This window comes from Trichosurus vulpecula, chromosome 2 (genome assembly GCF_011100635.1).
Source record: "Trichosurus vulpecula isolate mTriVul1 chromosome 2, mTriVul1.pri, whole genome shotgun sequence".
Lineage (NCBI taxonomy): Eukaryota > Metazoa > Chordata > Mammalia > Diprotodontia > Phalangeridae > Trichosurus > Trichosurus vulpecula.
Window position 1 is genome coordinate 42844116 of NC_050574.1, and position 23397 is coordinate 42867512.

General features: G+C 53.5%; 4 protein-coding genes across 4 annotated transcripts; all 4 read left to right on the forward strand.

Moving 5' to 3' along the window:
• The first annotated feature begins 1785 nt into the window (after window positions 1-1785).
• NKG7 (natural killer cell granule protein 7) lies at window positions 1786-8412 on the forward strand. Its single transcript, XM_036743488.1, has 6 exons — window positions 1786-1940; window positions 2179-2316; window positions 3366-7642; window positions 7719-7865; window positions 7957-8091; window positions 8338-8412. Exons 3-6 carry the CDS (start codon window positions 7489-7491, stop codon window positions 8400-8402), a joined length of 501 nt encoding a protein of 166 aa, XP_036599383.1. The 5' UTR covers window positions 1786-1940; window positions 2179-2316; window positions 3366-7488; the 3' UTR covers window positions 8403-8412.
• A 1186-nt stretch (window positions 8413-9598) lies between these two features.
• Window positions 9599-11975, forward strand: CLDND2 (claudin domain containing 2). The gene is made up of 4 exons (XM_036743490.1): window positions 9599-9767; window positions 10123-10275; window positions 10838-10957; window positions 11424-11975. Exons 1-4 carry the CDS (start codon window positions 9599-9601, stop codon window positions 11495-11497), a joined length of 516 nt encoding a protein of 171 aa, XP_036599385.1. The 3' UTR covers window positions 11498-11975.
• Window positions 11976-12066: 91 nt separating this feature from the next.
• On the forward strand, window positions 12067-15919 carry ETFB (electron transfer flavoprotein subunit beta). Its single transcript, XM_036743489.1, has 6 exons — window positions 12067-12351; window positions 12983-13141; window positions 13233-13391; window positions 13835-13897; window positions 14277-14435; window positions 15700-15919. Exons 1-6 carry the CDS (start codon window positions 12295-12297, stop codon window positions 15868-15870), a joined length of 768 nt encoding a protein of 255 aa, XP_036599384.1. The 5' UTR covers window positions 12067-12294; the 3' UTR covers window positions 15871-15919.
• Window positions 15920-16437: 518 nt separating this feature from the next.
• VSIG10L (V-set and immunoglobulin domain containing 10 like) lies at window positions 16438-23286 on the forward strand. Its single transcript, XM_036743491.1, has 10 exons — window positions 16438-16489; window positions 17016-17594; window positions 18119-18412; window positions 18679-18963; window positions 19192-19446; window positions 20115-20393; window positions 20588-20887; window positions 21015-21128; window positions 21885-22027; window positions 22699-23286. The coding sequence occupies exons 1-10, from the start codon at window positions 16438-16440 to the stop codon at window positions 22774-22776; spliced, it is 2379 nt and encodes a 792-aa protein (XP_036599386.1). The 3' UTR covers window positions 22777-23286.
• The last annotated feature ends 111 nt before the right edge of the window (window positions 23287-23397 follow it).

Sequence of the window (23397 nt, forward strand, 5' to 3'; positions counted from 1 at the left end):
TTTGGAAGCATTCTTCCATTTCATTTAGATTGTTAAATTTATGGGCATGTAAATGGGTAAAATAACTCCTAATACATACTTTCATGTCATCTTTATTAGTGGTATAGTCCATCTTTTCTTTCTTGATACTAGTGATTTGGTTTTTTTTTTTTCCTCTCTCTCTCTCTCTCTCTCTCTCTCTCTCTCTCTCTCTTTATCGTATTAACCAATGGTTTATCTATTTTATTTTCATAAAACCAACTCCTGGCTTTATTTATTCAGTTTTTATATTCACTTTTACCTTTGATTTTTTTTTTTTTTACAATTTCCAATTTGGTGTTTAGCTGGGGATTTTTAATTTGTTCTTTTTCTATTTTTTAAAAATTACATACCCAATTTGTTGGTCTGCTCTTTCTCCATTTTATTGATACAAGTATTTAGAGATACGAAGTTTCCTCTGATTACTGCTTTTCCTGCATCCCATAGGTTTTGCTATGTTGTCTCATTACTTAGTATCACTTTCTTTAATAAAATTATTTGTTTCTATTACTTGTTCTTTAACCCACTCATTCTTTCAGATTAGTTTAGTTTCTGATTAATTTTTAAGTATTAAAATTATTTCATTTATCTTATTATTAAGTATTTTGTTGCATTATGATCTAAAAAGGAAGCATTTAATAGCTCTGCTTTTTTGCATTTAATGATAAGGTTTGTATGCCTTAATACATGGTCAGCTTTTGTAAAGGTATCCTGTACTACTGAGAGAAAGGCATATTCTTTTCTATTCCCATTCAGGTCTTTCCCAATATCATATCTAGATGACATGAGTCTATTAGTCTCCTTGATTTCTTTTTATTTTCTTTTTTTGTTATTTGACTCTTTTTGCAAATGGTTTATATAATATCAGAATAATTTTTCTTTAAATGTTTGGTAGAATTTGCTTCTGAATCTATTTGGCCCTGGGGGTTTTTTTCTTAGGGAGTTCATTGGTGGCTTGTTTGATTTCTTTGTCTAAGTTGGGGTCATTTAGGTATTCTATTTCCTCTCCTGTTAATCTGCAATTTGTATTTTGTAAATATCCATCAATTTTGCTTACATTGTCATATTTAATGACACATAATTGAACAAAATAGGTCCTAGTAATTACTTAAGTTTCCTCTCCTTTGGTGGTGAATTCACCCTTTCATTTTTCACAGTGGTAATTTGATCTTTGTTATTTAAAATCAAATGAACAAACTGTTTATCTAATAAGGTTTACCCCTTATTGAATGTAATTGAATTATCTAAAAAGGATGCATTTAATATTCCTGGTTTTCTGCCCTAATATGTGGTCAATTTTTGTGTAGGTGCCATATTCTGCTGAGAAAAGGTGTATTCCTTTCTATTTCCATTCAATTTTCTCCAGAGATCTATTGTAAATAACTTTTCTGAAATTCTGTTCACCTCATTTTTTTGTTTAATCTAGTTCTGAGAGGAGAAAGTTGAGGTTCCCCCACTAGCAGAGTTTTACTATTTTCTCCTGTAATTCATTTAACTTTTTTTTTTTTAATCAACTCTTCTCTCTGGTCTCTCTCCCTCTTTTGCCTCACCAACAGAAATTTATTGTCTTCCACTCCCTCCTTTCTGTTTTCACCCCCTCTAATGGGGCTCCTCCCTTCCCTGTGGCCCCACCTCTTCTCCCTGCCTGCATACTTTCCTCTCTGCTCCCATCCACTCCTCTCTCTCCTCTGTGACCCCAGCCCGCATCCCTTCCTCTCCAGCCACACCCTCATGAGGTTCTCTTCCTCCCTCTTCCCCCTCCTGCTCAGGACAAGCAGAAGCCTGTCGCGCCGCATTGCTGCTGTCGCTGCTGCTGTCTTTGCCGCTGGGGCTGAGTCTGCTGGCACAGTGCATCGGAATCTTGTCTGCCTCCCTGTCACAGCTCATGCCCTTCTTCACAAGCCTCATTTGCCTGATTATTGGTTTGCAGCCAGCCCGGGCCCCTGGGAGGGGGGGGGGGAGCGGATCAAGGGCCTAGCTCTGCGTGCCCTTTAGGGATGTGGGCGGTGCCTGTCCACTGACCCTCTGCAGATCCTCGGTCCCCTCCCACTTCCATGCTCCCGGCCCAGGTCCCCAGCTCTCGGCCCTAAGTCCCCGCTCTGCTCTAATTATTGCCCAATGCCTCCCCAAGCCTTGACTCTCCTTCCCGCCCCTCGGCAGGTAGCACTGAATTCCTCGCCTTCATATTCTTCCGCCTCACGGTGACCCAGCTCAAGTTCCTATTAAGGGAATTCTCTATGTGGCTCAACTGGCCGGTCTACGTGCTCCTGTTCTCTTCAGTGGTCTACATCGTGGTTGGTGAGGCCCTGGAGCTGGAGGCGGGAGCCGGGAGCGGGCGCGGGCGACAGGAGGAGGAAGGGAAGGGAATGGGGGGGGGGGGGGCAGGAGAAGAGAGGAAGGAGAGGAGAAGCAGAGGGCTAGACAAGAGGGAGGAGACAGAGGGAATGCGAAGATGTTGAGGGAGAGAGAAGAGATGGAGAAGGGGATTACAGCGGGCAGGAAAGGTACTCCAGGGAGAGAGCAGAGGGGGAGAAAGAGATGGAGGGGAAAAGAAAGGGACATCGAGGAAAGGGCTGTATGGCAAGTGGGGAGAGGCAGGTGGGGGAGGAAGGGGTGATGTGGAGAACGGAAGGGAGATGATTGAGGAGAAATTAGAGGAGTGGGAAGGGATGGAGAAAGGAGGAGAGGTGAGAAGAAATGTGAGGAACGTGGTCGAGGCTGTTGCTTGGGGGTAGGGAAGAGTATCTAGATGCGATATAAGGTGGGGGGGTGGTGGGTGGAGAGGAGCTGTGGAAGGGTAAGAAGAGAAAGCATTAGCAGAGAGGGCGGAAGTAGAGAAGAAGGGAGAGGGGAATAGGTGTGGACCACAGAGGGGCAGCTAGGTGGTGCAGTAGACTGAAAGCTAGGAAGACCCGAGTTCAAATGTCACGGCAGGCACTTACTAGCGGTGTGATCCTGGGACAAGTCACTGCCTCTCTAAGTCTGTTTCCCCATCTGTAAAGTGGGGATAGTAATAGCACCTCCTTGCCAGGGTTGTTGTGAGGATCAGATGAGATCTTTGTAAATTGCTTTGCCAACCTTAAAGCACTATGTCAATACATTTCATGGAGGGCGGATGGGAGACAGAAAATTGGGAAGGGGCATGTTGAGGCAAGAGTATTGGGAGTATAGACTGAGGTGAAGGAACCAGATATGCAATGGTGATGCGGGAGGAGAAGGGATATGGAGTGGTCATTATGAGTGGGATAGATATTGGGGTGGAGCATGGAGGCCAAGGCAAGAAAACAAAGGAAATGAGCTGGCCTCCCACTCCTGGGGAGTACAGCTGGTGCCTCTCATTTCCCCAGGGTCCTTCATCTTCCATCATCATCTTCATCTCTCCACATCTCTGATACAGTCCTTGGAGAAGCAGTCACCTTCCCCACAGCCAGTAGTCTCACAGATCATTTCTTCAGATTCCAAAGCTACTAAGCAACCTAAGCCCTTGAAGATCAAAAAATCTACATCCCGAAAAGTTCTTAAGGTCTTCTGGATCCCAAAGCCCATGGGAGCTTCAGTACCTCCAAGGCCTTCTGAGAGTACCCTAAAGCCTGCGGACTTTAAAACTTCCTTTTCCCTGGTGTCTGAGAGATCCTTCATCTCTGAGCAGCCTTGGGTCTCCCCAAACCCTAAAACCTCCTCATATCCCTTGGGCTTTAGAATTCAATCATTCTGTATTGATCCCCCAAGGCAAGACCACACCAATCCTCAGAGTTCTACTTCAAGACCCACAGATGTCTAAAGTTTTGCTCCCAAGATCTCAAAGAAACCTACCTCCATTCCCCTTCCCCATGGCCATAATTCTCCTCTTGGATAGACTTTTAGGAGCACTTCCCTGGTCCTGATGCTGGTGGAGGTGTCTAAACTTCCTCCTTTCCCACAGCAAAACTTCCCTTCCCCCAGCAAAGTAAGATTTGCCTCTTTGTGAGATTTGTCTCCACCTTCTTGAGGTCCTTGGAGAAAATGAGGGTGTAGAGAGAAACCTGGATATTGAGTGTGGTGAAGCCAGAAACAGAAAGCCAGAGAGCAAGGAAGATCAACTGAGACAGAAGGATGAAAAGAGATCGATGTGAATTTCCTAGATGAAGTTATCATTAAAGAAAGCCCGGGTTTCTTCCCCAACTCAGTGTTCCACCATCATCTCAATGACAAACTTGATTCCATGATGATCCCTGTAATCCCCATCTCTAACCCCACTCCCTATCTGTCCCTCTCCTCCACCATCCCTCTCTCTACCCCACTAAGAACACTAATGTCCATCCCAATTCCATCCCTAAACCCACTTATTTTAGCCCCAAATCTAAACTCATCCTCACATCCTTTCCCCCATGCCTACCTTCAATTCCACCACCCTCCCCAAGCCACCTCCAACTCACCCCACCCCCAAATCCATACTTATTCTCTATCTTTATCTCCATTCTTAATTCCAAGCTTCACTTCATCCTCCTTCCTCTGCCATGAACTGGGGTGGGTGATGATGTCAGTCTTGGGGGTCTTGGAAGGTTCTATGACAGTTGGGGCCCCTGAGTGAGTGAGGAAGATCAGATAAGCCTGGGGGGAAGCCCAACTGTTGTACCCAGGGGAAAATCTGAGGGGACTAGGAGAGACTTGAGGGGACCAAGAATGAACTGAAGAGATTAGGCCCTGATGGGATAAGAAGAGATCAAGAGCTGAAGAGATGGGAAATAACTATGGAGGACCGTGAGACATCTGAAGCAAAGCAGAGGGGCAGGCATAAATTAAGAGAAACTGGAGCCAAACATTAGGGACTGGATAAAGAGAGGAAGCAAAGCAGGACAAGGCCAGACTGAGAGATAGTCCAGGCTCCCAGAACCACCCTGGGCTAGGCTTTGCCTTCCTTGTACCAAAGCCTCTCAGCCTTCGTGAGAAAATGAAGAAGCAGGACTGGAATTCATTCAACCACACTGAGGGCTTGGTGCCCTTCAAAGTGGCCCTAAACACCCTTTGCTTTATGCTTCTCCTTCTCACTGTGTCCTTGCCCTACTGGCTGAAGATTCAAGTGTCTCATACCCATCTCCACATGGGCCTATGGAAGCCCTGTGGGGATAAAATATGTGAGGATATTCTGAAGTCAGGTACATGGGGATAGGGAGGAGAATGGAGGGCAGAAAGTGGGAATGAGGATATGGAAGGAGGTAGTGAATATAGATGGGGATAGGCATAAATATGGAGAATAGAGATAGAGGGTAGAGAGTGAAGATGGCCGTGTGAATAAAGGTAGAGGATAGGGGAAAGGGGGATCCCCAAGTCTACTGAACCTGATTTAAGCAACTTGGTGTCCATTAGTCTAAGAAGGTTTCTTCCTGTGGGAGGGTATGTGGGTACAGGGGACTTACCCTGGGACGTGTATGTGTGTGTGTGTGTGATTAGCCATTGCTATCACTGCCTTTCTCCAGTCTCAATTAAGGTAGTCCAAGTGGTGATGGGCATAGCCATCGTAACAGGCTTCCTGGCTTTTTTGGACATCTTCCTGATACTGATCAATGTAGTGAATGATAGGACATTCTTCTACCTTTTCTCTGCCTTGTGTAGCTTTGTCACTGGTAAGACACCTAGACTCCGGTGTCCCTACAGGGCTTGGTTGAGAGGTGATGGGAGGCTGGCCATTCACTGTTCTGGGGTGATGACACCATCTAATTCTTCCTGCAGCCTTCCTGGGACTTGTTGGCCAGAGCATCTTCATGGTCAGCATACACATAACTTCTATCCGTAGAATCAATCGCTTTATCTTCGAATGGGTCTTCTACCTAGGCTGGGGCACTTGCACATTGTACCTCCTGAGTGGTGAGGTGGTGATAGGGGCTGATAAGGGCTGGGGATAGGGATAATGTTGAAAAGGGAGAACAAGATAAGGATGAGAATGGTGATGGGCATGGGAATGAGGATGGAAGTGGAAATGGGCAGGAGATGGGGATAGGATTGGAAAGGGAAAACAGGGTGAGGATGGAGATGGACATGGGAATGAGGATGGGGTAGGGGTGGAGGTGGCTTTGGAGAAGGGGATGGGAATGGGAACTAAGAGGCCTCCCCTCTCAAAGGCTCTCTCATACTGGTGAGGAGGTACAAGAAAAGGGAGAAGTCAAGAAGCAACCATATGGTCGACTCAATCCAAGAAGTCAAGTCAACCTCCAGCTGAAGGCAGCCCCTGCCCCTTCTTCCTGGGCTGGACCTTCTTGCAGCTCTGTGTGTGTGTGTGTGTGTGTGTGTGTGTGTGTGTGTGTGTAGCTTCTCAGGTCCTGCCTCTGAGTTTGCCTCTGGGGACCCCTTCCTCCATTCTAATATCTTTGCTTCTAGGACCCCTTCCTCTTTGTTGTCACTCTTCCCAAGAATTCCCTGGGCTCTACTCTCTGTGTATAGTGGGGGAAGAAGGAGAGAGAAGTGTCCTGAAGCAGTCTCTAAGCCACCCTGGTTTTCCAGCTAAGAAATCATTTGTATTAACAAAAACAGTCAATAACCAAGTAAACGGACAAACAAACAGTCTGACCAGCAGCATTTTTGGGAAATAAATGGAACCTTTGGTTGGCATCCTAGACATTTCAGGTCCCAAAGCCCATGAAATCTTGGGGATCTCAGGCTCTGAAGCCCCTTGGGGCCCAGGTGTCTATCCTACAGTGCCTGTGGCCCTAGGAGTACTAGTTCCCAAATTCTCCCTGGTTCTCCACTGTGTATCTGTCCCACATTGCCTTAGGTTTCCCAGTGCCAAACCCTTTTGGGGACCCAAGTGTCTGCCTCAAGCCTCTATTCACTTCAGGGGTCTAGGCATCTAGTCACACCATCCCTTCCCCAGGACAGAACCAAAAGGGGCTTAGTGAGTCAGCTTTACTAAACCTCTGCTGTTACTAGCCACATCCCCTCCTACCCACATCCTGGTGAATGCCACTGGGGGGGTGTTGGGGTGTGTGTCCTTTCAGGCAATAGGAGGGAGAGGCCTCTCCCCCAATACCCCATCCTCACTACCTGGTAGGATGTCAGCCTTACTTGCCTTTCCCCACACCCAGCCCCCATCAGCCCCAGGCAGAGGACAGTGACATTTAGGGTTTGAGGAGAGAAGTATAAAGATGATCTGCGTCATTGATCTGGTGTGAAATCCCCCACCGCTTCCCTTTCCGGGACCCACACTTGGAGCCCCCAACCTTTTACAGTCTTGGCCAGATGTCAGTCCCCTCCCAGCCCCCTGAAACCCAAGCATTTGGCCTCCAGTCCTCTGTAACTTCTCAGGCCCCAGCTACTGGCACCTCTATCACCCAGGAATTCAGGCTGCCCCCCAAATTCTTCCTACCTCACCTACAAGATCCAAGCTCCCTGTTCTTCTCTGGTTTCCACTGCCTAAGGCCCCAGGTGTCCAGCCTTCCTGTTACTGCCCACTTCTGAGAATAAGGCACCCCCAGTTCCTGAGGACCCGGGTCAAGGATGCGTCCCTTCCGGGTGCTTGCTCTGTTCTCCGGGAGCCTTGCTCTGGCCCTCCTGCTGGTTGCATTGAGTACTGATAACTGGATTGCCTCTGTAGGCCCTAACCACCAGGCTCATTCTGGCCTCTGGCATCCAGATGGGGATTCTGTGAAAGGTAAGAAGGCAGCCCCTGGGATTTGTTGACCTTGGAACATCCAGTTTGGGCTGAGCTGCTAGCACCCATTTTGCAGATTTCATCCAGGCCACCCGAGTCTTCACAATCCTGGCGGCACTGGCAGGTCTGCTGTCTGTCTCCTGTCTGATCCTCGTCATCACTCCGTCTCTCTGTGACTCCAGCTTCGCCTCTTTGACTTTTTGTATCACAGCCTTTGCTGCAGGTGAGCCCCATGGCAGGGGAGGGAGAGAAGCCTAGGAGGGAGAAGTGTCAGGTTGGGGAGGAGAGAAGGGCCTCACAGCTCCCACTCACAGTTCTCTGTAGCACTGTGGGAATGGCTGTCTACACTGGAGAGAGATGGAAGGAGTCTGATCATTCTCAGATTCAGATCACCTTTGCCTGGTCCTTCTACATGGGCTGGATTTCTGTCTTCCTCTTCCTTTTCACTGGTGAGTGGGGGAAGTGAGATATGGGGAATGTGTGGAGGACTAGAGGCCTCTCATCCCAGGAAGAGAGAGACTGGCCAAAGTGGCCATTACTTCTTGGGTCTCTAGAGAGAAGCCCCAGATCAGGAGGATGGAGAACATGGCATGAGTGGGCTGGGGGAGGGAGGGGTACATGGTGAGGCTTGGGGGCTGCTGGGGAGGGGATCAAAATGAGTCACCTCTGAAGCCTCCCTCTCTCTACCGCAACAGGAGTCCTGAGCATTGTGGTGCACCGGGGTGTTCCCCGTCCAAACTATGAGACCCTCTCAGCTTGAGAAATCAGCCCTAGATTCATTGAATAAATCAAAAGTTGACCATTGGAATGATTTGTGTCTCATTCCTCCCAATACTAACCCTGAGTCCCCACTCCGCTTGGCTTTCTGAACCCTTCATTTCTCAGTCTTCTTTCCCCTGTGATCTCTCACTCTTTCCCAGTAACACTCCTCCCAACCACACATCCTTTACCACTCTCCCTTGACTCTGTGCCAGTGTCTCTCGGGAACACTTCTACCCAGGGTCCCACGAATACCCACCTTCCATTCCCGCTTGGCCTTTTCTCTCTTTTCTCCATCTCCTGGCCTCCACTTCCAGTCAGTTTACTAATTTTCCATTCTCCCAATTTCCCAGTACTTCCTATGTTCTAGTCTTCCCTGAATAGAGTTGGTCTATGCCAACACAACCCTTCCAGTCTTCCCCGAATCCCTTTTTTTCTCCCTCATCACCCATCCCGTCTCATAGTGTTCCGGACACACCATCTCCTTTCTTTGTTCCTCTCAGTCTTTCCTTTCTGTTTCTCCTCTTCACCCTCCCATTCTCCCCCTCTCTCTTCCTAATTTCTCAGGCTGTTTGCAAATTTCCCCCTATTCCATTTCTCCTTCCTCTTGTCTCTGCTCCTAGAACCCCCTCTGTTGTTCCCCTCCTTCTCTTGTCCTTGTGTCCAACCTCCATCTATCCTGTTGCTGATCTAGGAGGAACAGGTTCCATCTCCTCAAGGAATGGGATATGTGTGTGTATGTATGTGTGTGTGTGTGTGTGTGTGTTCCTTTAATGAGGTGTAAGGGGGTTCTGGAACTCCTTCCTCATAGAGACCCTAGTCCCCATCCCCCACTAACCTTCCATCTCCCCACCCCAGGCAGGAGGTGCTGGAACAGGACGGCTGAGCTGGGTGTGAGCCACGCAGGTGGGGGGCTCCCCTCAAATGGAGGGACTCTTCCTGAAGAACAGTCTAGCTGATCTGAGTGTGAGCCAGGCAGGTGGGGGGACCCCCTCAAATGGAGGGACTCGTCCGGAACAGCAGGCTAGCTGAGCTGGGCATGAGCTACGCCCGTGGGGGGGGGCAAAAAGTGGGGAGAGTTCCCCTCAAAGGGAAGGGTTTCACCGTGACCCTGGAAGAAGGGAGTGGGTGGGAAGGCTCCCTCTCCATACCTGGAGTCCCAGCCCTCCCACTGCCCTGGCCTGTAGCAGCCCCTGGATGGGGGTGAAAAGAAGCCTGCAGAGTGCCGGCCTGTCGCTGGGTGTCTTGGCCAACATCCTCGTAGTGCTGGCTACCGCCACTGACTTTTGGAGCCGCTTCTCTGATGGCCACAACGGACTGTGGCGGATGTGTCGAAAGAACAACTGCACCTACTCCTCCTGTGAGAGTGAGTGCCGCCCCTCCTCGCGGCAGCACAGCACTGGGGTTACCTTGTCCTGCCATCCTAGCCCCGGGCCTCAGTTTCTTTAACTGCAACACTGGCTGGTCTCTGAGGTTCCTTTCAGCACTAAATCTTTTGACCGCTCTGATTCACCGCATCACCACAATGGCCAGATACTGGCCTCTTAGGGAAGAAGCCCCTTGCCTGGGGACTGGCCCTGACTAACATCTAACAGCCTCCATCTAGACATCATATCAGCCCCCCGCCCCTTTAATCACCAAGGGGGTACGCTGGAGCCTCGTGGAGGGCGGAGAGGAGGAGGTGTTTCTGCTGACACCTTCCCCCCCAACCCTTTCCCCAGCCATGCTGGCGGTGACAGCGGCCTGTGTGGTGTTGGCTACTGGCTCGGGACTTGTGGCCTCAGTGCTGGGCGTCCGTGTCCTGCACGCATCCCGGGACGGGAACCTTATCCCACCCCGGGGCCGGAACGCCTGTCTAGTCTTCTTCCTGAGCGGTGAGAGGGACTGAGCCAGAAGCGGGCATGGGGCGAGGCTAGGACCAGACCCGGGAGCAGAGGGGTAGAGATTGGGCCTCAGGCTAAGGGTGGCCAGGGAGGTTTTCTGGAAGAAGTTGGGACAGGAGCTAGTCTCGGAAAGCATCTTTGCACTTTTGAGAAGGAGCAAGTCTAAGGCTAGAGGGGGAGAGAGTCAGATTAGTCTGAGCCAACCAGGGCTGAAAAGGGGGAACACAGAGGGTAGGCCTGGAGCGGAGCCTAAGGTATGACATTACCTGGGAGTAGGGGAGGGCCAGGGGCTCTGCTAGACTAAAAGGAGGAGTCGGGAGAGGGGCTGGCGGAGCTCCAGCTCAAGGGTGAGGCGGAGCCAGAGAAGGGGGCCAGGCCCAGGAAAGTGGAGGAGGGTCTGGAAGGGGAGGAGAACAATCTGGGTGTGGGCGGAGGTGGGAGGGGTGGGTGAAACACCACCTAGAGAGCCAGGCAGGACCTCAGCTTTCGAGGGGAAGTCGGGGTATACCTCGGCCCTCCATCTCTGCTAACCCTGGGGGTCTGGTGGGGCCAGCGCTGCTGCTGCTGGCAGGCATGGTGGGCTACACTGCGAGGGACGCGTGGAAGGTAGACAGCTTCTTCTCCTGGTCCTACTTCACCGCCTGGCTAGCCCTGCCCTTCTCCATCCTCGCAGGTAGTAAGGCCCAGGTGGAGATCTTCACGTCCTTCCACCCATTCCAGGGACCCTTAGTTCCTTCTCCTGGTTCCATCAAGCTCCCCCGCCCCCTTCGGCCACCAGAGACCCCCAGGCCTACCCTCCAGTCACTCAGGTCCCTTCTCCAAAGACACGTAGTCCCCTCCCCTTTCTCCCCTTCCTAGGGACTCCAGCACTCTCCTCCGAAGTCACTCAGCCCTATGCCCTACATGGGACCCCAGTACCCCTCTCTCTGAGTCACCCAACCCCTTCCCCTCCCTGGGGCCTCCAGTCCCTCTCTCCTTGAATCACCCAGCCCCCTCCCCACCCCGGGACCCCCAGTCTCCTTCTCCCTGAATAAGTCACTCAGGCCTCTCTCCGGGACCCTCCATCCCGCTCTGAGTCACCCAGCCCCCTCCCCGGGACCCTTAGCTCCCCCTCTGAGTGACCCAGCCCCCTCCCCTAGGTTTCTGCTTCCTCTTCGCGGACATGATCCTGCAGAGCACAGACGCCATCAGCGGCTTTCCCGTGTGCTTGTGAGCCCAGCGCGGCTGGGCCGAGGATCTAGGCTAATAAAGGGGCTTCCCCCCCTCCCCAGTCTTCCTGGATTTCCCTCCTCCCAGAAGCCTTCCGGGAAAACCCCTGGTGGGAAGGGGCCAGAGGGGAAGGAGTGACTTACAGTGTGGAAGGGGGGAGGGGGAAGGGAAAAGACTGAACCCCGCCCTCTCTCCGTGGCCCCGCCTTCTCTTTCCAAGGTCCCACCCCCGCCCTCCCTTTGGCCCCGCCCCCGCGCTCATCCTTCTAGACTCGCTCCCTCCCGCACATGCGCAATGAACGCACTGTTGGGAGGAAAGACGGGAGGGGCTCCAACCCTTGGACCTCGATTAGAACGAGGAGGTCTACCCTACCAGCTGTGTGCCCTTTGCCCGCCATTGGCGTCCAAGCCTTACCCCCAGCTCACACCTACTCCCTTCATTGGCCCGTGGTTGCGCGCCCCTCCCCAAGCTTCCAAGGCATTCGGCGGCTGATTGGAGGAGAGAGGCATGCGAGGGGGGCGGAACGAGATCAAGACTAGTTTCTGATTGGTGGAGGGCGGCGGCGGGCAGTGTGGGGAGGAGTATTGGCTAAAAGTGGGCGCAGTTTCGGAGGCGGGGAGTGAAGAGAGGTAGAGCAGTTAGTGGATCCTGATTGGTGAAGGCCGGAGTTAAGGGGCGGAGTCTAGAGACAGCTCAGGTCTCTGATTGTTGGAGCGCTGTGAGGACGCAGAGCTCGAGCTCCCCAGCACGCACCCGCCTAGCGGCCACAGCCTCAGGCCGGGAAGCAGCGGCGGCATCAAGATGGCGGAGCTGCGCGCGCTGGTGGGAGTCAAACGGGTCATAGACTATGCTGTGAAGGTGAGCGCGACCTCTAACCTCGCCCCCTCCCCTCTCTTGGACCGTACCTGGCTGACGCAAGAGCGCGAACGTGCAGGGTGGCCTTACGGCCAAGCGAGGGCAAAGGTCGAGCGACTGACCTTTAACTTCGATGTCTCCCTTCCCGGCTCAGTCTCCAGGTTTGAAAGAGGAGGGGGTGCTGCACCCCTTTCACTGGCTATAATGCCGAGGGTCAGCGTGGGTGAGCCACGGGCCAGAAATTCTGCGCCCCTCCCCCTGCACGCCTCCCCCCCACCCCCCGCCCCGGACCGGGAAGGGGCAGGGCTGCAAGGGGGCGTGCTTAGAGATCCGGGGAGGAAACTGAGGCCCAGAAAAGGCACTTTCAGGACAGAGGGTCACCCGGGGAGGGACCCCCCTGGTTGGGGTGCAGGAGAGGGTATCACTTGGGGAGGGACCCCCTTGCACAGGACGATGACCTCGGCCAAGGAGGACTCATGGACAAGGCGTGTTCTAGGAGGCTTCCAGGAGAAGTGGGCTTGGGAGCTGGTCTCCCCCCCCCCCCCCCAGGCAGGGGCCAGAGGGAGGGGGCCGTAGCTGGGGCTGCTGCACTTCTGACCTGGTTTTTGGACTGCCCTTCCCCTGCTCCCCCCAGATCCGAGTGAAGCCGGACAAGACTGGCGTGGTGACAGATGGGGTGAAACACTCCATGAATCCTTTCTGTGAGATTGCGGTGGAGGAGGCCGTGCGGTTGAAGGAGAAGAAGCTGCTGAAGGAGGTGATTGCTGTAAGCTGTGGCCCCAAGCAGTGCCAGGTGAGTGTCTCTGACCCCTGGGCCTGGGGGGGAGGGGAGGTGGAGCAGGGAGAGCTGGTGGCAGTGACCACGTCCATCTCTTCACCTGCAGGAGACCCTGCGCACAGCTCTGGCCATGGGTGCTGACCGAGGCATTCACGTGGAGGTGTCGGAAAGTGAGGCAGAGCGCCTGGGGCCCCTCCAGGTTTCCCGAGTGCTCACTGCTTTGGCCCAGAAAGAGAAAGCTGGGCTGGTGCTGCTGGGGAAACAGGTGGGAGAGCCCAAGCCAGCCTCTTCCTTCTCCCCTTCCTGCACCTGCTTTCTGCTGTTGGTCCCCTTTGCCCCACTTTTCTCTTCCTTTGACTCCTCCATATTTTTCTTCCCTCCCCCTTTCAAGGCCAAGTGTTCCAGGGTTAGGAATCACCGAGAAGTCCCAGGTCCGACTGTCTGAGGGATGGCCTGTCCTGTGCTGCACTACCCTCACATGGGTACTGGGAGGAGGAGCCTCAGTCTTTGCATTCCAGGGAGCTCACCCCTGGGTGGACAGGAGCAGCATAGGCTTGGCTAAATTCCTTCCCTGCTTGGTGCCTCAGTTTCCCTATTTTTAAAAGCAAGTTGGAGAAGATGACTTCTAAGGACCCTTCCAGCTCTTAGGTTCCACATTCTAGCATTATGTCGTACCCTGGCAATTTCCTACATCTCCCCTCCTCATAGGCCATCGATGATGACTGTAATCAGACTGGACAGATGACAGCAGCCATGCTTGACTGGCCTCAGGTGAGCCTCTGGGAATGCAATGCCAGATGTGGGAGAGTGAGTCTATTCCCTGAAATTCCCTTGAACATCCCTTATACCTCTGTGTGGTGCCCTCCACTTCAGGTACCCTGAAGCCCTGTCTGATTTTGGGACACTGTGGGTACATTCTGCTACCCTGGTCCCCTTCCTGACTCTAGACAGCTCCTGGATCCCTGTGACTTCCTTCCCCCTAGCTCCCCTGAGACTCCCTGTGACTGCCTCATCCAGCTCCCTTTCCACTCCCTGTAGTCCCCCCCCCCCCCACCTCCAAGCTCCCTCCAGACTTGCAGTAACCACCCTCCCAGACACACACACACTCACACGTTAGCTGTCTCAATATATGTTGCCTCCTGTACTTTAGGGCACATTTGCCTCAAAACTCTCACTAGATGGGGACAAGCTGACAGTGGAGCGGGAGATTGATGGTGGGCTTGAGACAATTCGCCTCAAGCTGCCTGCTGTGGTGACTGCTGACCTCCGGCTGAATGAGCCCCGATATGCCACTCTCCCCAATATCATGGTAAGCAAGGGCAGGCAACTCCCAGACACTCAGGCTGGGCTAGTCTGAGCCATCATACCCACACCACACCACACCACACCACACCCTTCTCAGTCCTTTCAAATTTACACTCATCCACCACTCTTTTCAGATTTACATACACACACACACACACACACACACACATACTCACTCTCTCTCTCTCTTTCCCTCCCTTCTCAGTCCTTTCAGACTTTCATGATCCCTTCCATGACCTTCCTGAGAGAGGAGACTAAGAGGCTGGAAAGGACTTGGGAGGGTGTGAAGCCCAGCTTCCATCTGTGGGTCTTTTGCTTCCTCAAACTTACCATTGTACTGAAGTGCCGATGGTTAGAACATGTTTCCTGAACTCCAAGAATCCTTTTGAATACTCCTCTTTTCAGCTGTCACCCTCTGCTGCCCTCCCCCAAACGGAACAGTTCTCATCCCTCTCTGCTCTTCAGACATTTAGCAATAGCTTATATTTGTAGGTCTAAAGACCAAAGGTTACAAAGCACTTTAGACCCATTATCTTGTTTGAGTCTCAGAGCAACCGTAGGGGCTATTTGTATTCCCATTTTACAGATGAGCAAATTGAGTCCCAGTAGGGGCCCACAGCTGATTTATCATTTATGTCCAAGGTACAACTTGAATCTGGGATTCCAGGTTTGGTACTCTACACATTCTGCCAAATCATATGCTTAAAGTCAGCCATCACTCCCTGCTCTCCTCCATTTTCCCTTCCTACCACCGCCAAATGTGGGGTGGGTCCATTTCTTCTGGATACACCATTGATGTTTGTACTCTGAGGAGTGATGTGATATTGAAAAATGATTGGCTCAGCAGCCCTGAAGATGGCATCGGGAAATGTGCACTGGAGCCTCGGACCTGGCTGTCCCGTAAGCCACAAGGTCCTTTAAGTGTTTCCTCTCGTCCTCTGCCATCCTGTTGATTCATCTGTAAAATCTGCGCCTTAGACTGATGAAACTGGTTCCCAGTCTGTTGGCTCAAGGCTTCCTGTGGCCCAGTCAGCTTCCCAGGGTCTCTGGTCACACTTTCTGGGAGCCCCTGTAGTGGTTGTCAATTGATGCACCAGGGCTCTCCTGCCATTTGGGTCCTTAAATGGGTCTTGGCCAAAGGTCTAGGTTTGGGGGTGGCCCCCTGGGGAGGGGTTTTTCCCTTCTGATGCTTTGGTGGGAGTGGGAACATCAATTCTGCCCCTCTCAGAATGGTGGAGTCTAGACTTTCCTTCTTAATCTTCCTCCAGAAAGCCAAAAAGAAGAAGATAGAAGTGGTGAAGCCTGGGGACCTGGGGGTGGACACAGCCTCCCGCATTTCTGTACTCAGTGTGGAGGATCCGCCCCAGCGCACAGCAGGGGTGAAGGTGGAAACCACTGAAGACCTGGTGGCCAAATTGAAAGAGGGGGGGCATGTTTGAACTCCCTCTCCTCCAATAAATTTGTGGCACCCTTCCCCCCTTTACCTTCTCTCTGAGTCCTTGTTGTCTTGTCCTTTGGATGTGCCCTTGGAAACACCTGGTTCAGGAAGTCTTCCGGAATTCAACCTGACTCCATCCTCTCCACACATCTTGCCACTGATTCACTGGCATCTACAGGGGTGGCTCCCTTTTCCCTCATTCTCTCAGACTAAAAACTTCCTGAGGGCTTTAGGGTTTCCCTGGGACTAGGGCTTTGTTCAGTAGCTGAGAAATCTCTGAAGCCAGGGCTGCTCCCCATTCAAACCCTGGACCTCTGCTTTGGCCAAGGTTATTCCCATTGCCAATGTCTTTAGGCTCATGAGAACTTTCAGATGGGATGGAGGAAGTGTGGAGAGGGCAGGGTGTTGAAGGGAATCCTGTCACAGTTGTATTCATAAATCCATGGGCTGTGTCCCCTGTTTCTGTGCGGGCTCCCCACCCAGGAAGCTGCTTGGCTTGTCAGACCCGTCTTGACTCTAAGGAGGGTTGGGAGGGCAGACCTACCCCTGGCTTTTTGCCTTTGACAACATGGCCGCCCAGGGGCCTCAGCTTCTCCAGCAGCTGCTGCTACTATTTCTGGGTGAGCACCCCTCCGTACCTAACTCCTGAAGTCCCATGGCAAATGGGGAAGCCTTTACCTAGACCCTTGTGGGTGACCTTTTCTGTCCCTTCATTATGGGAGACTTGAATTTTTCTTGAGGTGTCCTCACAGGAGACCTCACTGTTGGGGGAATTGTTTGTCTCCAGGACCCTAGTCTCTAAGAGACATCTCTACTTTGTGTCGACTCACTGCACCTCTGTGGGAGAGTTGGGAGTGTTTCATCTGGAGGGCTTCTAAAAGTTGAGCCTTCTCTGTAAGGGTTCCATAACCTTAGGCTTTTTTCCCGGTTCTTTGGGAAAGGGAGGAGGGAAGCCTTGAGATCCTACCCTGGTCTTTTTTTTTTTTTTGTAAGGTCCCTTCTCTACAGACTTAGCAATTATGGGGGAGCTTTCTCCGCACTCCCTAGGCATCATTCTCAAAGTACCTTCACTCGGTGGTGTAAGAACTTGCTTTCTACCACCCATCTCTCCCACTGTCCCCTCTCTCTCGAAAATAAAATATCCAGTTTCAGGCGTGGGAACGTCATCCCCTGCAGCTCTTGGCAGAATTTCACCTTCGGTGCCCTCTCTTGGCGTGAGAGTCTCCTCTCCCAGCGGCTTTCGTGGCAGTGATAACTCAACAGTTCTGAGTGGAAAAGCCTCTCCCACCACGGCCCTGGGTGGGAACGACTTCTCTCCTGGAGCCCCCAGAGAGAGAACGCAGCCTCCTGCAGTTCAGGATTTGAAAGAGTCGCCTCTCCAAGTCCCTTCTCGGCAGTCCAGCCCTCGGGTTGCTGAGGGTCCCTTGTCGGTGCTCGTGGGTTCTCCCATCTCCCTACGTTTATCCCCGGCTCCAGCCCTGGACCCACCCAGTCTGGTCGTGGTTTGGCGTCGGGGAACCACAGTGCTGGCGGCTGGGACCCTGGGGAGCGAAGCCGCCCCACCGAGCCTAGCCCCCGACTACCGGACCCGCCTCCACTTTGACCAGGAGACGGGTGGCCTGGATCTGGAGCAGGCAGAACTGGCTGACAGCGGGCACTATACTGCGGAGCTTATTCACGCCGGGCGCGAACGGGAGCTGCGGGAGGTCGCAGTCTACGTGTATGGTGAGGGGGAAGAGGAGTCCAGAAATCCAACGAACTGGCGGGCTGTGGTGGATAGTTTGGGCCAAGAGGAACCGACCTCCGTCCCTTCCCGGCGCCGGGTTTCAGATAACTTATTTGTAAAAGGAGCACTGGACTAGACGCTGTCAAAGGCCTATTCCAGTTCTACCGATTAATAATAGCCAGCATTTATATAGAGCTTTCTGGTTTACAAAGCTCTTCCGACACATTATTTCATTTGATCCGCTTACCAGGATTTTACAGATGAGGAAACAGGCTGCGCTTGTCGCTTGCCCAGAGTCACTCAGGAAAGCAGGAGAGGAGTTCAAATCTCTTATCAACGACAAAAACAACCATTTATAAAGTGCCTACCCTGTGTCAGGCACTGTGCTAGGATTATCCCGGAGGTCTGCTCATCTGAAGTAGGGAGAAGGAGAAGACACTAGGACTCCCTGGGGTGGGGGGGAGAGGGGGAGGATCACTGGGGCGCCTAAGTCAGGTCGCTCTCTGCCAAATCTCTTCCGCAGAGCCGCTGCCACAATTAGCTATGGCACCCGCGGACCCAGTGACGGAGGAGGGGGCGCCAGAGCTGCGGCTGCGCTGCGTGGGAGCCCGGGCGAGTCAGGGCCAACTGAACTGGAGCCAGGGAGGGCGGCTCCTCGAAGCGGGGCCTGGAGATGGTGAGGGTTCCGCTCGGCTGAGGACAGATGGAATCGACCTGGTCATCGTGCGTCCGCAGAGAACAGATCAGGCCAACTACACGTGCCGCGTGCAGAGCCCCTTCGGGGCCAGTGAGGCGACGGCGGCCGTCACCGTCCTATGTAAGTGAGGGGCACAGCTGGGGATCAGACATCAGGATCCCCGAGGAATGGAAGGCGAAGGGGGAGGAGAGGTGGGAGCTGAGCGGGAGGGAGTGCCTGGATCCCCGGCGGGGAGTGGGTGGAGGACACCTACAGAAGAGCAGGTGCCCGGGGTCTCTGGAGGTGGGGTGCAGTTCAAGGGGCTGAGCTCCCGAGTCGGGGGTCCTTGACGCCTAGGTCCGGGGCTGCGGGTTCGGAGAGGACGCTGATGCCTCGTCCGTCCACAGACGGCCCAGATCCCCCAGTCATCACCGTCTCCTCGGACCGCGACGCAAGCCCCGCCCACTATGTCTCGGTGGGCAGCAATGTGACCCTGCGCTGCAACGCCGCTTCCCGGCCGCCCGCCGAGCTCTCCTGGAGCCTGGCAGACCCACGAGAGGCCGCCGTGCCCGCGGGACCTCGACTCCTCCTGCCTGGCGTGGGGCCAGCCCACGCGGGGGCCTACGCCTGCCTCGCGGCTAATCCACGCACAGGACTCCGGCGCCGCGGGCTGCTCAACCTCACCGTTGCCGGTGCGGGCCCGGGTCTGAGGGGAGGCTGGCACAGGGAGCGGGGTTCTCAGAGCAGGAGGGGAAGGGCGAAAGTAGGGAGGTTCGGGGCTCAAGGGAGAACCCGGCTGGGGAGGGGCTAAGAGGAAGGGGGCGTGGCCTACACGGGGGCGCAGCTGAGAGTGCTGGAGGGAGGGGGCTTGGAGGAGAGTACTGGAGGGGCGGGGCTCTCTGACGCTCCTCCTCCCGCAGCCCCGCCTCCCGGTTCCCCGCGCTGCTCCCTGCAAGGCTCCCCGGGTGACCGCAACCTGCTCCTGGGCTGCACGTGGCCCGGGGGCATCCCTGGAGCCTCGGTGCAGTGGATGGGGCTGCCCCCAGACGTCCCCGCGAGCCCCGCGTCCTCCTCGCTATTCGTCTCGGTCCCTGCGCGGCCGCAGCTCAGCGGAGTCACCTTCACATGCCTCGGGCGCCACCTCGCGGCCACGAGAAGCTGTAGCGTCACGCCCAGTGAGCGGGGCGGGACTTCTGTCGCTTGGAACCCGGGGCGGGGCGGGACTTCCGCTTTTGGGAGGCAGGGGCGGGATTTCGCCTCTACCTAGAGAAGCCCGGGTTCCGGGACAGAGCTGAACGGGCCTTGTCCCAAGTGCAAGGCAAAAGTCTTTTGTCTCGGAGGAGGATTTCCTCTTAATTCTTAGAGACTTGCCCATTTACCGCGTGGTGGGGGTGGGACTTCTTCCTCTATCTCCGGAAAAGAGGTGGAACTTCCTCTTATGGCTAAGAAAAGCTCTAGGCTCTGGGGTAGAACGCTCCTTTCCCCATCGACAAGGAGTTAAATTTGACCCCTTTTTTCCTCTAATTTGAGAACTAAGGCGTACTTTTCTTTCTACCATAGGAGAAAGGGTGGGACTTCCTTTTTTTATGAATCCACTAGGGAGGGCGGGACTTCCTTTCTCCGCGGCGCGGGGTGGCCCCTGGATAGAGCTGTGGGCTCCAAGTCAGGAGACCCCGAGTTCCAATTCATCCTTAGACACTTCCCAGCTGTGTGACACTGGGCGACTCACTTAACCCTGTTCACTTCAGTCCCCTCCAAAGGGGGCTGATCCCTTAAACCTATAGAAATGCCCGCTATTAGCTTTTACGGGAGCAGTTTTCTTGACTCTGCTTTTCCTCTTCAGAGGCCCCTCAGGAAGTGCTGCTGAGGCTGGAGACTGAGAAGTCTGCATCTGGGGAGGCCCTGGTGACCCTGGAGGCCAGTGGTTGCCCTCCACCAGCCAGGGTGGCCTGGGCTCGAGAGGGACGGCCCCTGGCTCCAGGGGGTGGGGGCCGCCTGAAGTTAAGCCCCGATGGCCATAAGCTTCTCCTTGGCAACTTCAGCTTGGAGCATGACGTGGGGAACTACTCTGTGCTGTGCAGCGGGGCTCTTGGGGCTGGTGGGAACCGGATCACCCTCATTGGTCAGTTCCAGAGGGATCCCAGAGTCCTGAATTAGAGCTCTCCCTCTCTGCCCCATCACTGACCCATGGGTCCTTGTCCCCATCCCTGCCCTCTCAACAATACAGGTGACCTGATCCACCAGGGACCCTCAGTTCCTGCCTGCTTAGGGATCTAAGGAGCTGAATCCATTCTTTCTCCTTTCCTTCTCACATAGGGCCTTCTATCTCCTCTTGGAGGCTACAGCCTGCCGATGGGGCGGCTGTCTTGACATGGGATGTGGAACGTGGCTGTGTGGTCAGTGGCTTTGAAGTGCAGGCACGGACAGAGAAACCAGAAGCGGGGGCCACAGGCCTGAGTGGAGGGGCCTGGACATCCTTGCTACTCCTGGGGCCCCAGGAACGCTCAGCTGTAGTTCTCCTGCCCTCCCAGCCCCCAGGGCCTTGGAAGCTTCGTGTGCTGCCCACTCTGGGTGGTCAGCCTGGGACTCCTTCTTCCAGCCGGAGCTACCGGGCTGGTGAGGTTGGGGGTCTACATGCCTGTGTCTGTGAGGGACTGGGGACAACACAGTTGGATACCTGAGGCAGGTTGGAATATCTGAGCTCTGGGTACTATCCTTAGTCCTGTCTCCCTCTCTAAACCAGGTCCCATCCTGGGCCCCGGGGCCATTGCGGGCATTGTGCTTGGCTCCTTGCTGGCTTTGGCTCTCCTTACAGCTCTGCTGGTCCTGCTTGGATGCTGTGCCTGTCGGTTATGGGGTGAGCAAGGGATGGTAACAAGTCACAGTGACCAGTGAGGCCATGAGGAGGCAGTGGCCAGTGGGGAGGGAGCAGATAAGAACACTGCCCAGAGTGAGAAAGTGATAAGGAGCTTGGTCAGTGAAGAGGGAGCAGAGCCATGGCCACTGGGGACTGAACAGACAAAAACCTTGACCAGGGGCAGAGGAGAAGATGACAACTTTGGTTAACGAGAAGGATGACCATTGGGGAAGGGGCAGAGCAGAACCAGGCCCACTGGGGTTGGATTAGATCAGGAGTGGGGAACCTTGGCCTGAAGGCCACATGTGGCCCTCTACATCCTCAAGGGCTGCTCTTTGGCTGAATCCAAACTTCGCAGAACAAGTCCCCTTAATTAAAGGATTTGTTCTGTAAAACTTGGACTCAGTCAAAAGGCCGCACCCAGGGACCTAGAAAGCCACACATGTCTTTGAGGCAGCAGGTTCCCCACCCCTGGGACTCACTTTTGGACAGTAGGGATAGAGCAGAATTTGGAAGATAAAAGGGACCTGAAATTCTCAGCCAATAGGAAGAGAGGGAATGGATGCCTGGGAAGCAGAAGCCAGTTGGACCTAAAAGAGACACATTGAAGAAAGCTCATTCTGGCACCCCCTCCCCCCCATTTCCTTACCTCCATTGGCCAGTGAGAGGCCAGACTTACCCATGGACAGAGAGGGGATGATGTGGGAGGTCCAGCTGGCCAGTAACACACTTTCTCCTTTCCCTTTTTCTATGTAGGAAACAGCATGAAGAAGCCCCTGATCTTTCCCCCTGCAGTCTTCACCCCAGAGAAGAAGACAGAGAGTGTAACCTCTCTGGGGTCTCCACAACCTTCCCCCAATGGTTTTGTCACAGAACCCAGTCCAACCTGGGCTTGTCCTGTGAGTAGATATAGAGTGAGAAGTACTTGACTGTTCAGACGGGGGCAGTGAGATGGATTGGTTTCCCTTCCACAAGGTGGAAGGGTAAGCCTCTCCACCATAAAAGTATATTAAGGGTGGGAGGTGTCTGACATAAAAAAAGGGGGGTGGTGTTATTTGCAGTTATGGGGCCTGAATTCAAATGGCCACTCTGCTACCTGTGTGACCTTGGTCCAGTTACTTCCCCTAGGCTTTGAGGGTTGAACTGATGAACCCATGTGATTCTAAGGCTCCCTTAAAAACACCAGCAGCATAACGTGAGATTTGCTGTTTCTTCCCATGATAGGGAAGGACTTCCTTTTTAATTCAAGTCATATTTTTTTTTCCATAAAGTGAGACAAGTTCTACTTTAACAAGATAGAGGAAGGACTTCCTTTTTCCCGCCAGGTTGGGGTTGGACTTCCTGTTTCTTCTTTTTTTCACAAGATGTTAGGGAGAATTCCTATTTGTGTTCACCTACTTGGGGCTGGAACTTTGGTCCCTCCTCTCCCTCTCTGCCAGTACACACTTGGGGAGAGGTGAGGTATGGAGATGTAGACTGGTGGTTGATGGACTGTAAAATCACCTCTTCGTCCTTCCTGCCCTAGACCCTGGAGTTCAGCTTCCCACCCCTCTTACTTCTTTCCTTCCAGGTTGTGGTCCCCAGCCAGGTCACTGCTGCCAGTCCCAAGGGAGTCCACCGAACAGTTCGATCAGCTACACAGGTGTGAACAGCAGCAGCCAATGTGGGCCCTCCCTGAGGACATTAAACTGCCCAGACTTCTTGTGGCTCAGGAATTTCTCTTTGATCACAGCAGAGGATAAAGGGTCTTAACTTTGTACAACTAAGATTGGAACTCTCTGATTTGCACAGCGGAAAAGTCAAGGATCTCAAGTCTCACCATCCCACCCAGTCCCCCAAGAGGGGAGACTTCTTATCCTGGCACAGCTGAGGGGGTGGAGCTTCCTGCCTTTTCCTCCTTGAAGAACCAGGCTTAGGGATCTGAAGGGGCAAGACTTCTTCTTGCTCAAGACCAGAGCAGAAAGTGGCCTTTCTCATGCAAATGAAAGACCAATTGCCCGTGGTGGGGTGAGACTTCCTAGTTTGGCACGGTGGAGGGGCAGGACTTCCCATGTGACTGCTTATAAGTTGGTGGAAGTTTTCTGGAGGTTGAATTGGGCTGGGTGTGTATGAATGTACCTTTGGTGGACAGCAGTGAGGAATAAAACTGGTTTACGGACCTCTGGGTACTTTGGGAGAAGTTGGGGATAAGGATATGGGGATCCCCAACCAAGACAGGAGGTTGGAGACCAGATGCCAAGGTCTCTCAAAGAGAGTGATTGGAGCCTAG